At 46.7% G+C, this 16012-nt stretch overlaps 3 protein-coding genes across 4 annotated transcripts; all 3 read right to left on the bottom strand.

Moving 5' to 3' along the window:
- Positions 1 to 3020: 3020 nt before the first annotated feature.
- On the bottom strand, positions 3021 to 9947 carry LOC117898163 (neuropeptide F receptor). Of its 2 annotated transcripts, XM_034807373.1 has the most exons (6): positions 8484 to 9947; positions 5417 to 5804; positions 5178 to 5347; positions 4466 to 5048; positions 4108 to 4393; positions 3021 to 3767 (listed from the first exon to the last, which is right to left on the bottom strand). In XM_034807373.1, the coding sequence occupies exons 1-6, from the start codon at positions 8484 to 8486 to the stop codon at positions 3752 to 3754; spliced, it is 1446 nt and encodes a 481-aa protein (XP_034663264.1). In that variant the 5' UTR covers positions 8487 to 9947; the 3' UTR covers positions 3021 to 3751. The 2 variants fall into 2 exon arrangements, with proteins under 2 accessions (XP_034663264.1, XP_034663263.1); XM_034807372.1 differs by having other exon boundaries at positions 3025 to 3767; positions 4108 to 5048.
- A 904-nt stretch (positions 9948 to 10851) lies between these two features.
- On the bottom strand, positions 10852 to 12758 carry LOC117897800. The gene is made up of 3 exons (XM_034806849.1): positions 11682 to 12758; positions 11400 to 11615; positions 10852 to 10896 (listed from the first exon to the last, which is right to left on the bottom strand). The coding sequence occupies exons 1-2, from the start codon at positions 12706 to 12708 to the stop codon at positions 11419 to 11421; spliced, it is 1224 nt and encodes a 407-aa protein (XP_034662740.1). The 5' UTR covers positions 12709 to 12758; the 3' UTR covers positions 10852 to 10896; positions 11400 to 11418.
- A 636-nt stretch (positions 12759 to 13394) lies between these two features.
- LOC117897801 lies at positions 13395 to 14702 on the bottom strand. The gene is made up of 2 exons (XM_034806850.1): positions 13661 to 14702; positions 13395 to 13600 (listed from the first exon to the last, which is right to left on the bottom strand). Exons 1-2 carry the CDS (start codon positions 14685 to 14687, stop codon positions 13404 to 13406), a joined length of 1224 nt encoding a protein of 407 aa, XP_034662741.1. The 5' UTR covers positions 14688 to 14702; the 3' UTR covers positions 13395 to 13403.
- Between the last annotated feature and the right edge of the window lie 1310 nt (positions 14703 to 16012).

The following is a 16012-nucleotide window of genomic DNA, read 5'->3' as shown; positions in this document are numbered from 1 at the left end:
CTGGTCGTTGTCGTCGTGAAATTGCTTGTCAATTTCGTTCAGGAATATTTATTATAAACAGCAAGAAATGCGCTGCATCATGCCGCACAATGAGCACAATGCCGCAGCACACTTTGGGAATATATTAACGGACGGGCCAGGCGGTCACTTAGTCACTCTGTTAGTCGGTGACTGAGTCCGCGAACTTTCGATTTTGTTTGGCAAGCGGATAAAACTTTACTTGCCGATGAGTTGCCACAAAACTTCATTCAAGTTGTTTTATTTTGTTTCCTTTTTTTGCAACAATTTCATTCTTTTGCAACTTTGGCCGGAGGGCCGCTGTCCAGGGCAGACGCAGGAGCAGCGGGGCAAAAGTTTTTTGTTAATCTGCGGCCAGCACCCCCAATTCAACCTCGATAAAATAATTAATGTTACAAAATGTTACACAAATTGCAATATTGGAAGGCAGACCCAACAATGTAAATGGGAAAGTTTACGTATTTCTCCTTTAAAAAGGGTCAGCTGGAGGATAGTTTTTATCGAGAAAAATAAAACAGAACTTCCGCAAGAATCTTGTATACAGTTTGGGCGGGGTTTTTGTGGCAGCGTCCAAAATGTTTTGCAAGTATTTTGCTGCTCTTGCCTGAGTGGAGCTCAGCTGAGTGAATCCGTGTGCGGTCGGTCAGAGTGCTGCCTGCATGCTCCACTGATTTCTAAATGAACCTCTCAGGACTTTCCCAACCGATAATGGTTGATGCTGCACACGTTGTCAATGGCATTGTCGGTGGGGATTACAGGATTAAGGTGCACGCGTGCACTTGCAGCTTGCAGCTGGCAGCATGCATCATAAAATATTCATTTCGGGTGCGAGCTTCGGCTAAACATTTTCCGTTGTTTAAAACTGGTCCGGTTTCTGTGCCGCGAAACGAGTGCAAATTTTCACTTATTTATTGTCTGTTTGTGTACCCGCAGAGACTCTGATTGATGAGCGGCTGGGGGAGCCGGTTTGAACGGTTTACGCATGAGAAAGTCAGTCGTCTAGAATGGGCCAACTAAGCGGCACATTGTTATTAATTTCTGGTGACAAACTTTGCCATTGACTTGTGGCCAACGAGCGGAAACGACAGCGCTCCCCCTGACCGCAGTAAGAGCGCCAAGAGCCAAAAGAGCACAACGAAATGAAAGCCAGTTTATGAGACCGCAAAATCAATAGCCTAGCTCTAAATGTAACAGACCCCCACAATGGGCCAACAGTGCTCTGTGCAATGTTTTCTAAAAAATATCTATGTGCTATTGGGGGCAACTTCTATGCGAACGAACACTCAGACAATGCATGAATTAAGTGCCCATATTGGCAGCATCTCCATCCTCTTGTGAAAGTGTTAAAAGCGAATTCGTTTAGCGTCAATTAGGGACTGGGGGGAGATGCCCATAGAAAGCCCTCAAACATCAGTCCATCTCCATCACTTGCCATTGACATGTGTCCAAGGCTTGGTGTAATTGCCTTGAACTCAGGCTGGAGGCTCTGGATTTGGGTTCTCTTCCCACCATTTGGCATGCTTCGACGCTTCCGCAAGGGTCTCTTTGGGCTGCCACAAAATTGCTTGAATGTTGTCAATATTTGCGAACCTTTTCTTGGCACTCCATTCCAATCTTTAATTTCACTTTTACTCATAAATATGCTAATTGTGCGCTCACGCTGCGCTCCACTCCGCTCCGCTCCGCTCTTCTCTTCGAATTTAATTCATGACCAAAGTGAAGATTCACACTCTGCCAGCCATCGATATTCAGAATGGGTTTGTTTGCATTACGCAATCATCCATCTTTTGGCTGGGAAGAAAGTTGAATAGGTCTGAGTTTTCGTCGTAATCATCGCCGCCAATGATGACCGCAGCCAGCCAGCCTCTGCAGCAGGGTGGGAGCTGTGGCGGCCACGCCCCGTCATAAGTCTGACAGTGACAGTAAAGTAACGCAAGGCAAACACTTTCACAAGCCACAAGCAAGTGCATAAGAGCGTTACAAGCCGTCAAAACAGTGGAGCCAGAGCAGCCTCAGCCTCAGCCTCAGCAGCCGCGTCAGCACTTGGCGACATCTCTGATTCCCCGATGGATAGAAATTTTTAATTAGTTTATTTTATTTTGTTTCATTTTGAACGCTGCCTGCTGGCTGGCTGGTGGGAACTTTTCACTTTCCTCGTGTGCGCGTTGTTGTGTCACATAATTCACTCGACCGCCGGTCACGTTTCTGTCACACGTCGGACGATGGCCAGCGGCCTGCTGACTGACCTTTCACCCAGTGCGGGGTCCACCGCTGCGTAGGCCTCTCTCACTAATTGAATTGTAATCATCTCTCTCCGCTCCTACTCACCTGAGTACGCACTCAAAGTGGAACGTCACGAAATGGGAGAGAGAGTAATGAGTATTCCCCACATGCTGGCCACAATGGATTGAGTGCTGCATTCTCTCTGACATTTTCTTCTTGTTGAAGGGTTCCGGCACGCCTTAAAGCCTTTGCCCACACACAGGCACAACTTCCGCCATTTGTATCCATTTATCTGTTCGCCTGTTTGTATAACCATAATCACAGCTCGCCCACATTTACGCCCTTTTTATGGGGGGGTCATAGGTTTTTATGCGACAGTCGTGCAGGGCAACGGATAGCAAAGGAAACCAAAAGGTTAAGTACGAGCATGGTCTGGCCCTTCGGTGTTCCCAGGCTTTTTCCCCTCATGCAATTCCATGCCTCAAATCCTCACAGAACCCACTGTGAAATGGGGCTTAAACACAATAACCTTTCAGTTATTCATTAAAATATATTTATTGATAATTTTGCACTGCCATTTGGACACCGCCTAATCCCCAGTCCCACATGGAAATTAAAATCCATAAGCCCAAGAGCCGTAAAGCATTTTTGACTTACCAGTTTCCAGTTTGCCCAACCATTTCGTATTTATTGAACATTTTCCCGCATGGTTGAATACAAATCATTCGATCTTTGCGTTTGGATTTGTAAACAACATTTATTAAAATTCATGATGGCATTGGTGTAATGCCAGCAGACGGCAAACATTTGGTTTACATTTACGTTTAGCTGTAAGAACTGACATTTACTTTAAAGTTACTCCACTCGGATTATACTATTATACAGATGACAATTATTATGTGAACTTTGAATGTACTTAAACGTAGAAAATGATACGCTGAATGTCTAGTACATGTAGTTATGTATGAACTATGTAATTATGTACGCAATTATGTACTAGCTTATTCGAAAAGGAATCGTGGTCTCTGAGAGGGGAAGTGAAAGTGTTTAGGAACTGTTTCAATGGGAACTTGTAAACGACTTATCGAATGACCGAATTTCAGTTGTGGGCTCAAACAATTACTCTTCGGAATTCGATAGGAAAGGAAATTACCAACCAAAAGTAGTCACTAGACCAAGTCTTTTTTTACCAATGAAAGTGATGATGATTTAGTTATAGATTAACATTAATATATGTACTATACGTATAGGTAATTATTTGTGTTTTTATACTCTCCTCGTTGTCTGTCTTAAACTTAGGTGTAACTCAGCTTGGCTTTGGATCACTGGACAATATATCGTATTTGCGTAAATTCTAAAAACTCGAACGGGGGGAATCGTTCGTCCCTCAGACGATTCTCACGGCTCTCGCTGCTCCTCCGCCGCCTCCTCTGGCTCTGGGTGGCCTGGATTTGTCGCAAGTCGTAAGGGAAATGGAGGAGTACAAGTACAACAAATGCAAAAGTGCAATTTAGTATTGTTCCAAACTGCAAAATGTTCCATACAAACTGTTGAGTCATATTCGATTGCTACTTAAAACGCAAAAACAACAACGAAAACAGAACAACGGTCACATGCAGCGCCTTGACAGGGGCAGCAACTGTAAAATAAAATGGAAAACGAGTTGGCAGAGGAGCGGCATGCACTTGAAGGAAGGGAAAAGGAGCAGCAGCAGCAGCAGGAGCCACTCAGGGAGAATGGGCGGGCGCCTTGGAGCATGCAAAATCCAATCGGTTTTCGGATATACAAAAGAATCTCTGCAGACTAAGGGCTGTGTGTGTGTGTGTACATGTGTGTTTGTGTGTGTGTGTGTGTGTGTGTCTTTACCGAGGCATCAGCTTGGTGACCTCCGTGGGCATGGGATTCTCGGTGAGCGCCACCGACTCGGTCATGGCGCTCCGCAGTCCACAATCCTGATGTCCGGTCATGAAATCGGTGGCTGCAATGCTCACACCACCATCGCCACCGTTGGCACCCCCGCCGCCACCGCCACCGCCGCCGCCACCGCCGCCACCGGCCCCGCTGTGGCCGAGCAGCTTCAGCTCACCCTTGGAGATGTCGGCGTGGCCGTGCTTGCGCCGCCGTCGCGCCGCTGCCGCCTGCACGTTGCAGCCTGTCGTGTGACCATTAAGAGCAACATTAGTGGATTCAGTGCAACGACATATGAGTTCTTGAAATTCTTTACGGAAATTATCATTGAGCCATCCATAGAGCAGCGGATTGGAGCAGGCCGAGCTCATGCCGATCATGTGGCAAATGGCGTACATCACGAGCATGTTCGACGTCGGCCCCGAGCCCGAGCGCTGCATGTCCGCGTACAGATTGAAAAAGTTCAGCGGCAGCCACGACACCCCAAAGATAACGGCAATGCTTATCAGCAGGCAGTTGGTGCGCTTCATGCGCCTGCCCCGCTCCACCTTGCGCTGCGACGAGGCCGCCTGCACGGTGACGACGGTGATGCGATTCTTCAGCTTGTTGTAGATGCCGAAATAGGCCACCGAAACGATCAGTATGGGCACCAAATACTGCACGCACAGCGAGAAGATCGAGTAGTAGAAGCGGCCGTTGCTGCTCGGCCAATCCTCGATGCAGAATCTGATTTGTTCCTGCAGCCCAATCTGCTGCAGCAGCAGCGGCGTATCCTCGCTCAGCAGCTCCTTGTAGATGAACATCGGAGAGGCCAAGAGCAGTGCCAGCAGCCAGATCCCAGCCAGAATGGTGACGGCTCCCACAAACTGCAGACTGTCCCGCGTGGGATAGACAATCACCTGCGGAGGGGAACGATACAGATAGGAGAGGGATTCCGCATGCAAGGCTTAAAACTAATCGACACAAACTGTATCGATTTTTGCACAAATTGTGGTCATAAAGGAACCCTTGGGGTGGCTTCTACTAACCTGATAGCGATCAAAGGCAATGGCTGTTATGGATATTGTGGAAACGAATATGCAAAGTGCCTGCAGCATGGCCACAATTTTGCACAGAATGGAGCAGGAGCCGAGGGGCCAGTACTTGGTTAGAATCTCCACCAGTGTCAGCGGCATGGTGACCAGGCATAAAAGCAAATCTGTAATTATTCCACACGCCAGTTAGGGCGATGATTTCGAGTCCAGAGTCCGCAGAGAGAGACACTCACCAGAGATGGCCAGATTGAGTATGAAGAGGTTGCGGGCCGTGCGCATAATTGGCTTGCGGACAACGGCAATGACGACCAGTGTATTGCCCAGAGCTCCGAACACGATTAGGACGCTGTACATGCTAATTAGCATGTGATACCAGGGACTGTCCACTGCCCGATTGCTGAGGAAGCGTTCGACCAGCTCCGGGTCCAGCGGGCCCCTGCCCGTCTCATTGTACTCTGTGCTGCTGTTCACATTGCTGCTGCTGGCATTGACGAGGGCCACACCCACCTCCAGATAGTCCAGCGGATGATGCTCGTCGAGGAAGCGGACACTGCCGCTCCAGCTCTGCCGCTCCACGGCTGCAGCCAGTGGCGCCGATTCCGTTTGATTCATGCTGACTATCTGCAACGGAAAACGTCTCATTACTCGTCCGATCTGCTTACAAATGTTCCAATCACAGGGTGCAAGGCTTTGCGTGCCACATTCCACATGATTTATGGCGTTGGCACAACTTTATGAGTTTCTTTTTTCTAAAAATACAAACCAAACTGGCAATAACCGTACGAAAAGTTGCCTGCTCGGTGCCAGTGGGTGGCCCGGCACGCGCCATTACTCGTCCCTGTGGGCTCTATGTGCATTTGACACGAATTGAAGTTGCGACGCCCCTAAAAAGGGAAACAATGTTCAAGGTCATCCCCAGGCTCTGCCCTAAACATGATAATTGAGTTGAGATCTCTGCCATTGATGGAAGTTCAAAAGCTTTTAGTTTTTCGCACTGCTTCCTTGGGCACAGACAATGGCCATGGCTCTCGGGCTCCATGGTTCATGGGACTTGACTTTGCACATTTTCTGGAACAAGCAACGAATCTTTGTGCGGGCTTTAAAGTTTTTCCCAATATTTCTTTTCGTAACTCGAAACTTTGGCTTTTGTTGCCTTTCACTCGCTTGTTCAATGGCATCCTCTGGGACTGGCAATAACATTTTTGGCCTCCCGTTGCCATGCCCAACTTCGAACAATCCCCAGCCCAACCCACAGCTGTGATGTATCCATTATGCAGTAGATCCTCAGTGACAGAGCTATGCATATAATTAGGGAAAAGTCAAACAAGTTGTTCCAATATGAATGCCCAATGCCTGGGACACTCTCTGTTTCCAAAGGGACACCAATCAGATCCAGAGAGACACTGTTATAAATGACGACATTTGCTAAAAATAATCGTGTAATTTTATGCACCAAATGTCTGCGCACTTGTCAGTATCGATGAAGGGCAATGGCACGCGACGAAGGTGGGCCCGGCCCGGCACGGAACAGAATTTTCTTGTGGGCGCCTAAAGGTATGCATTACCACCGACAGCTGCGATAAATGAGGCGCTAATAAATCTCTCCAATCTGCCACCCATCTCCAGCAGCAGAGAGATAAACTTCATTCATTGAGAATTGATAGACGGAGCGGAGTGCGTGTGCGTGGGGGAGGGTTTACTGGGGATGGAAGACAATGTTTCCATGGAAATTTAATTTAAAGTTCTCCCAATTTAATGGACGAGTATTTGCGCTGCCCCGAAACTTTGTGCCGAAACTCAAACAATCGCAAGTGGAACCCTCTGCTGACCACAGTCCAACCCAATCCACACACCCATGCCCCATCCTGTATCCCTTCGAAAGCATTTAGGATTCCACTTCTGTTTAATCTCGCAATGTTGACTCGTGGACAGCCCAACCCAAAGGCTGATCATCAATTTGTAGCAAAAGTTTCAATCGGAGATTTCTACGAATCGAAGGCGAGGTGAAAATTGAATTTTCATGTATTTTCCCCCGAGCAACGGACCCATGTGCAGTACGTTTTAAGGAGCTGCCGGAAAAGCTGGCGACGGCAGAGAGAGAATTATGCAAAGCAGCTTCAAGTCTCTGGCAGTTGTCACACAATTTTGTATAATTTCTGGAATGTCAACGCTTTCCGCACGGACCCCTCTCCGCGTCTCCTCCCTCGCTGCTTCGCTCGCTTCATTGGATAAACAGAGCGTGACAAAGATTTTAAATGCCAGCCCTCGCACTCGTGTTCCGCAGGCAACTCGATTTGGATCCCTGTCTTGGCCCGGCAGCTGCCTGTCGGAATTTTGACTCAGCTTTTTGTGTGTGATTTATTTCTGCTGATGTTCATTGTTTGTGGTTGGGCCGGGCCTCGCCGATATTTCTATAACAAAATGAATTTTATTGCCATTTTTGCAATTTGCTTGCCGCAGGAAAGAACATATTGCCCCTGTCGACTGGCGAATATCTCAATTTGTTATGCGCCCTCCACGACCTCTTCCCTTGTTGGAACATTTATTTAATTAATTGTTTTCGATTTCGTATGCCCCGAGCTGCTACCACTACTGGGTCCCATTTGTTTTTCTGGTCAACTCCAATTTAAACAAACACAGACAGAGTCGAAGGAGAACATCTGCGAATGCTGGGAAAATCCGATTTCCCTGTAAATTAATCAACCAAACATTGCGGAGCTAGACTAAGCTGGGATTTGCCTTCGTTTCCTTTTTGTAACAAAGGGAATTTAGATGGCTTAACACATCTTCGGTGTCAAAGATGGAGACGACACAGAGTGCTTAGGTTTCACTTGTCCCACACACACAGTTGTACCTTCATCTGTCCTTGGTGTGTGCTATTTCTGGCATACAAAATATATTAAATTGCTGGCAAAAAGTAAAACATTATATTCAAATTTTGTATCCATTTTCCTAGGCCCCATTAGCCAAAAGAGAAGCCACTGAGCTGGTATCATAGTAAGGCAGGTACTCAGCCAGAACTCCCCCACTTTAGCCACAGGACCACATATACAGAGCACAATATAAATGCCAAATGGAGTGAGCCCTTGGCAGCCATATGGCTATAAGTCAGACAGATTGTGTTCCAGGAAAACACGCACAGCCCAAGCCAAGTCAAGCCACACCCGAGGAAAAGTTTTTCTCTCGTTTTGGGGGTTGGGGGGAGGAAACAAAGTAATTTCGTTCCATTTGACATCTACTCTAAAATGGCTTCTTGAGCCGACGATGTGCTTTAAGTATTTATATTGCAATTACACTCACCATCTTCCCTCCAAGTCGGCTCCTCCTCCCACTGCCTCGGGAGTGTTCTGTTCCTCTGGGTGTCTCTCCCTGCTTGCTGTTTGTATCTGCGAGTGACACGCGTGAGTTTTTGTTGTTTTTTGTTCTTATGGGTGCTGCTGGTGCTGCTGCGAGGGCAGCACTTATTCATTTAGTCTGCACTTTCGAATGCACTCGCGGGAGTATCGCTGCACGAAGGAACACAAGAAAGAGATTTATGTGCTGCTAATGTGCGGGGCTCGGGGTGCTGTTGAATTATTGAGCATTTAAGTGGATGCCTCAGCTGCTGCTCCAAATCAACTTAATTAAAATGCTTGCAAAATTCTTTCGGCACAAACTTGCTGCAAATGAATTCTCGAAGCTGCAAGAATTTATGGCAAACACACACACAGAGCCCCTGCGCCGGAGAACTTTCTACGAAACTGTTGGACTTTGGGGCATCTTTGAGCAGAGGGAGTAACTTGCTGCACATTTGCATGTATTGGTATGCATAAGTTCGCTCGCTGGTCTCCTGCCCTGTCCCTGATTGCATTGCTCAGGCGCAGTTGCTGCCTGCTCCAAAACTTGTGCATAGCTGAGCGGCACGGGCTCATGGCTCTGCAAAGTTTTGATGAGCCTAAGAAGCTTAGCATCAGAACCCTAATGAATTATGCCACCCAGCTCTGCTCTGCTCCGGTTGCAACTTTAACACGAAGAGGAGCAATTAAAGCGAGGAGAACTTTTGGTGAAACTCTAATTGAAATGTCTGCTATTGGGGAGGCAGGTGCTCATTTATAATCCACTTAATCTTTGCATCAACAACTGTCTCCACATTCTCTTTAATATTTTGATTCACGCAGGAAAAGTCCATTAAGCGAATATCGATTATGTTTCCATTAATGCGGCCATTAAGCAAATTGTTTTCGGTTTATATCTGCGTTCCGAGTGCACCATCCAGACACACATCCTTTAATAATTCGCCGACTTTGTGGCGCTGCTTCTGGCACGTCAGACTCTCATTTTCCATTCGAAGCACCCACAACATCCTGCGCACATTCACTGACCGTCGTCTCCGAGCCACTCGTAGGTGTAGTTTTTCGTACAAATATGATTTTCCCACTACCCTGCACACGTCACTTCGCATCACAGAAACTGACTTTAACCGCGAGTCCCGCGGGAGACTCGTCACTACGCAGCAATCTTTATTTCCATTCGATTACTTTGATTCGGAGGCCGCGAGTTGCACTGCGGATTCATCGGAGCAACTTCCACAAAATAATCATCATAAAAACAGACACAACGACTCCGGCGTCCGGCGGGTTATTAGCGAATTTCCGCGGCCCACTTTTGCCTTTACGACGCTCACGGCTGCTGCTGCTGCTTCTGCGAATTTTTCACGCCTTCAACAATTTAATGGCGGCACATCGTTGGATCGTTGGAAAAGCAAACACAAAACAATTTCCACACATCACAGAGAGAGAGAGAGAGAGAGCGAGGAGCATACGTGTTGTAGGTACCTTTAGAACACTTTTTGTCGATTCAAAGAATTTCGGTGGCCGCATCAAAATGTTGAATAAATATGCGGCACAGCATTTTCATTATTCCATCTTATTCCCCCCTTTCGGTTCTTTGCTGTTTTCCTTTTGTGTGCAGAATTTTTTATTACAATAATGTTGAGCGGTTTAGTTTTGGCTGTTTGCTGATCTCCGATAACCACACGCGCGCACAGTCAGCGACCATCTGTTGGCTTTTGGGGCGCATCTCCTTGCTTAAATAGCAAACACCATTGCCGTGGCCGTTGCCGTTGCGATGTCCGTTGCCGTTGCCGTTGTTGCTCGTTGCGTATACGCCGCGTATCTGACACAAGTAAGAACTGAAACTGAACCTGAACCAGAACAGAACGTGCCGCGCTCTGTTGTTGGCCGTCAACAGGCTACTGGCCATCGCTTTCGGGTTTGTTTTGGCCCAACAGCTGCGCAGAGCTTTCTTATCAGTGAAGTTAGGGGTTGAAGCGGTTCGCAAAAAGCTGCGCACAGTGGGCTGGGAGGTGTGTAAAATGTATTTATTCATTTCAGCTGTGAATATTCAGAGTAAATTCGTGTCTAGGCTTATCAGACTACCCAATAAACGACTTAAATTGTGACTGCCAGACAGTAATTGAATCCAAACCAACACGAAGAGTGTACTTAGCTCCATAAAATCTCTTGTCGCGATCTCTCATTGTCTGCAAATTAGTACCCACGACAAGTGCGAATACTATCAAGCAACACGCTGTTCCCACGCGCAAACAAAAGACATTTTGTTATCAAGATACAATTATCTTAATTGCAAACTTTAAAGCCCTAAACTTTACACAATCTCGCTAACCCGCTGACATTTGCCACGCTTATAGTTTTCTTTGTACAACAAAATTAAAATTCAATTAAAAACGAGAAGGGACGTGTGAGACGCTTCTTACGCGTCACAACTTTTATACCCGGCACTCAGTACTACATCTGCACCTTAGCGGTGTTTTGTCAAATTTTACATTTTTCCTTCATCTGTCATGTAGATCTGTCATCTGTCATCTGTCATCTTCAAAATTTTAGATTTGGGAGGTTTTCGCCCTTTTGCGGGGGCGGAAGGGGGCGGGGCTCATTTTTGAAATACACTGGTTTCAGTGTGAGCATACAGCAGTTTGGTGCCAAAATTTGGTGGCTCTAGCTTTTATAGTCGCTGAGAACTAGCCGACAAACAAGACGGACAGACGAACGGACGGACAGACGGACAGACAGACATGGCTCAATCGACTCGGCTATTGATGCTGATCAAGAATATATATACTTTATGGGGTCGGAAACGTTTCCTTCTGTGCGTTACATACAACCGTTATTCGCACAAATACAATATACCCCTATTTACTCTTCGAGCACAGGGTATAATAATCCTAGCCTAAACTTCATTGAGGATCCAACAGGCCCTTGGCATCCAGCACTGGTAGAATATTTTCCACAATTCTTTTGACTTTTTCGCAGGCATACATTGAGTCCTGGAAACGAATTCCCGCTGGAGTATTCTGATAGAGATTCAAAAACTCGGGCTCCTCTGTGCCCTCGTAGACCATAATGGGTTGGAATAGGTTGGCAATTATGACAGCTGTGGGGGGTAAGAAAACTCTTAGATAAATGTTTTTTGGTGGGGAATGTTTCTCTCTTCACTTACTCATGAATCTGCGGCGCTCGAACTGCAGCTGATACTCGTGCAAACTGGGCACGACACCCTTGTAGGAAAACTTCTCAAAGTTCTTCTTCAGTTCATAGTAATGGTACTGAACCAGTTCGATTTCCTTCTCTCTGACTTCTTCCCTGAGAGAAGTGCTAAATAGATAAAGCAAATCGACAACCGGCGATGTCCAAGTGCTAAACTGAAAGTCAATGGGTAGAACTGTGACGGGATTTCCCTCGTCGTCGTACTGGTACATGACATTCGTCGTCCAACAGTCGCCATGGATGAGTGTCTGGAAGTCCTTTTCTCCCACATCCACAGAACGAGCTGCGTACTCCATCAGATGAGGCACAATGTGCTCCAGCTTATCGCTGTAACGCTCCTTGAGGCTCGGCTGAGTGTTCACATACCTAATAAAAGCCTTGAACAAGCCTGTGAAAATCTCCTCGTAGCCTTTCTTGCCACGCGAGAAAAAGTGCGATGAGTAATTGTTTCGCAGGAGCTCAGGATAACGCTGATTGAGGACCAAAGCGGCGGCATGGAACCTCGCGAGCAGCTCTATCGTCATCTTGGTGTGAGCCAGATCCAATTGCTTCACACGATCCGCATTCACGTATCGGAGTGTAGCCAGATCCTCGAGTATCATGATGGTGCGCTCCCGATCCACGACAACAGCCTCTGCAGTTAGCTTCTCGGTGAAGCCAATCTCCCGCAGCAGCTCGGCCATCTTGGGCATCACCAGCTCGTACATGTCCATCTCCCGATTGTACACGTCGTACTCCTGGAATACTTTCGACTGGGAAGCGTCTTCTGGGCAGGCTTGCTTCAGGATGTAAGATTTCTTTTGCAACGCTCCACTCCCGTCCTCGTAGTCCACGTAGATGCGAGTCATAACGCCCACATAGTTGCCGCCCTTCTCCGTTGCTGGCTTGGCCCACAGCTTCAGGACTCGCAGCTGTTCATCCTTGCAGTAGGCTCGCAGATGGCCCTGAATATATTCCTCTGTTAACCAAGTGGGCAGCATCGTGAGTGTTGCTCGGGCGTCCAATTCTCAGACAAATCTGACAGCTCAGCCTCTGTGCGAAAGTTTATATGATGACGAAATACTGCTCTTATCGGCCAAAAGTTAATACTGGCTCTGATAAGCAGGCTAAATGGCTTGGCGTGTCTCTTGTGTACGAGGGTAATAGCTTAAATGGATCTTGTAAATTTCTCGCTGGCACAGGGACAATCTTTTGCTCACTTTTGCATTCACTATACATTTTATTCTCCTGGGAATAAAACAATTAAGCCACACGACGACATGGTGAGTTGTCAGAAAACATAATTCCCAGTTACTTTTACTAGGTGCCGACTGAGATTTCCATTGTCATGGTGTCTGGGTTGGGCTTCCCAGCAGCGCTATTATCTCAGGCACTTCTACTACTATAAGTGGATGTTTTATTTTGGCAGATAGGAGTAAGAGTGTGTCTGCTGGAGCACACGATTCACATGCTCCTTTTCGACTATATTTTGAACACAATTTATTTATAAAATTAAATGGTTTCCTTTCTGAAGTGCACCTTTAATTCACTAACCAAATATCGCTCTTCTTCTCCTGTTATAACTCCTAAATTTCCCACAATCTAAGAGAGTTTAGAGAGTTTTTGAAACTATCTGTTCAATCACAGCTTTTATTTTTCATTTATTACTTATTTGCTCAGATAAAATCAAATTTTTCTACTGCGGATCCAACAGTCCCTTGGCATCCACCACAGGCAATATCTTTTCCACCATTCTCTGCACTTTTTCAGAAGCAAACATTGAGTCCCGGAAGCTCCTCGCTTTCGGCGTATCCTGATAGAGGTACGAAAAATCAGGGTCCTCCGTGCCCTCATATAGCATAAGAGGCTGAAGTGTAATTGCAATAACAAAACCTGTAAAGAAAAAAGTTATAGAAAACCCTTCTGATTGTAGACAACCTTTGTTTGACTCACTCATGAATCGTCGGCGCTCAAACTGCAGCTGATACTCGAGTAGGCTGGGCAGCACACATTTATGGGTAAACTTTGCCAAGATCTTTGTCATAACATAATAATGATGCTGCACGAGCTCCGTCTCCTTTGCTCTGGCATCTTCCCTCAGGGATGAGCTGCAGAAGTAGTGAAGATCAGCAGCCGGCGATGTCCAAGTGCAGAACTGAAAGTCTATCAACACGACATTGATCGGGCAGCCTTTGTCATCGTATTGGAACATGATATTGTTGGTCCAACAGTCGCCATGAACCAACGTCTGAAAGTCCTCCGGGCCAACGTCGACAGTTCGAGCCGCGTACTCCATTAAATTGGTTTGGACCAGCTCCAACTTGCCACTAAAGCGATCATTCAGCTTGGGTTGTGTCTTCACATACCCCATGAAAGACTCAAACAAACTGCTGAAGATCTCTCCATATCCCTTCTTCTCTCGGCAAAAGAAATGCGTTGAGAAATTCTTTGCCAGCAGCCCGGGATGTCGCTCTTTGAGTATCACAGCTGCGGCATGGAACTTTGCCTGCAACTCCAGCACCAGCTTGGCATGAGCCTCGTCCAATTGCCTCAACCGGTCTGCATTGACATACTTGAGAGGAGCCAAGTCCTCGAGTATCAGAATGGAATGTTCCCTGTCCACAGCCACACAGTCTGCGGTTAGCTTCTCGGTGGTTCCAATCTCTCGCAGCAGCTCGGCCATTTTGGGCAGTACAAACTCGTACATGTCCATTTCCCGTGTGTACACGTCGTACTCGAAGAATATTCTTGCCTGGGGAGCGTCCAGCGGGCTGGGCTGCTTGAGGATGTATGACTTGTGCTGCGCCACTCCACTGCCGTCTTCGTAGTCCACGTAAATGCGAGTCATAATGCCAATAAAGTTCTCCCCCTTGCCTGTCGCTGGCTTGCCCCAGAGTTTAAGGACTCGCAGCTTGTCGTTCTTGGAGTGGATTCTCAGATGGGTTTGAATGTAGTCCGCGTTTAGCCAAGCGGGCAGCATTGTGGCGGTAGACGTCTATTCGGAGTAGATCTCAAGTGCATACTGGACGCAATGGTAGCGTGGAATATGTGCCTGTGTCATATAATTTCTCTATTTACTGACTTTCGTGGGAAGAGCATAATCCGTACTTTATTATTGTGCTCAGACAGGCAGCTTTTTAGAGCTATTAGTCGACGAGGCAGGCAGCTTTTTACAGCCATTAGTCGTGCAGATAGCGTGCTTTGGAAGGTAATTATAATTATTATGATCCATACACCTATCGTTTAAGTTCTTTCATGCTTTAATCCCTCTATTTATCTGCTATTTACTCTGTTATGAACATATACTTTAATTTAATTGATACATTTCAGCTGTAAGTCTTCGCCCCCTCATTTGAATTGCACTTTAGAATACATTTTGCCATATCAAATGTCAAATAAGGGGCTGCCACTTCCTCTTCCTCACCACTGACACGATGACCCTGCATCCTGGTCTGTTTATCTGCCAAGTTAATATATTCGGAGACTGTCAATAGCTGGCAGTTGGAGCTTATCCTCTGTGGTTATAGGGCGGAGTGGAGGTATGGAGGCGGCAGCTTTTGTTTGGTTTCGCTGCAAGCTTGCCATAAATGAGAGCAAACAGACGAATTGTGGTGCTGCTCCATTAAATCATTTACATGTGTAGTCAACAGATAGCGGCCAGTTAGCTGGAATCCACTGGACTTATTTGGCATTAGCCAGTGCACACACAAGCATTCCGATGTGTGTGTGGACTTATTGATTATGAGAGTTGTGCGTAGTTCGGTGGATAAACAGAGGGCTCTGAGAGCCGTTTCTTGGTAGCCCGAAACAAATTGTTTGGTACACAAGAGCAAGCCTCCGCTCCACTCCGATAAGAAGCCAGTAAACATCGAACGGAAGAGCCGCCCGCATATATTTGCTTGGTGCCAGCTGTTCCGGCGTTCCGGCAGGAAGGCGTTGACAAGGGACCCAAATAACAACTGAAACTTTGTGGACTCGCCCCTCTGCCTAATTGTCGAGTGACAAAATCTACATATATTGCCACAATTCTGTCTGGTTATGTGCCATGACAATGATGTGAAATCTCCACAATGCATGTTCATGCTTTTGCTTTATCCTCTCTGCAATCTGCGATGAAATAAGAACATAAATAAGCAGCTCGGAATGGGATGCAAGAGAGAGAAAGATGCTGCTGGCAAACGCGTTTTCCGCGCGTTTCTTTTTTTGCCACTGGAACTGACTTTGATAATCATCTGTACCAAAACTGCTTTCACTTTCACTTGATAGCGAAGCAGCCAACAAGCACGGGCAGACATGAAGGCCATT

Source organism: Drosophila subobscura, chromosome O, assembly GCF_008121235.1.
Source record: "Drosophila subobscura isolate 14011-0131.10 chromosome O, UCBerk_Dsub_1.0, whole genome shotgun sequence".
NCBI classification, from domain to species: domain Eukaryota; kingdom Metazoa; phylum Arthropoda; class Insecta; order Diptera; family Drosophilidae; genus Drosophila; species Drosophila subobscura.
The sequence above is the reverse complement of the archived record's forward strand: the minus strand, read 5'-3'. Positions and strand labels throughout refer to the sequence as shown.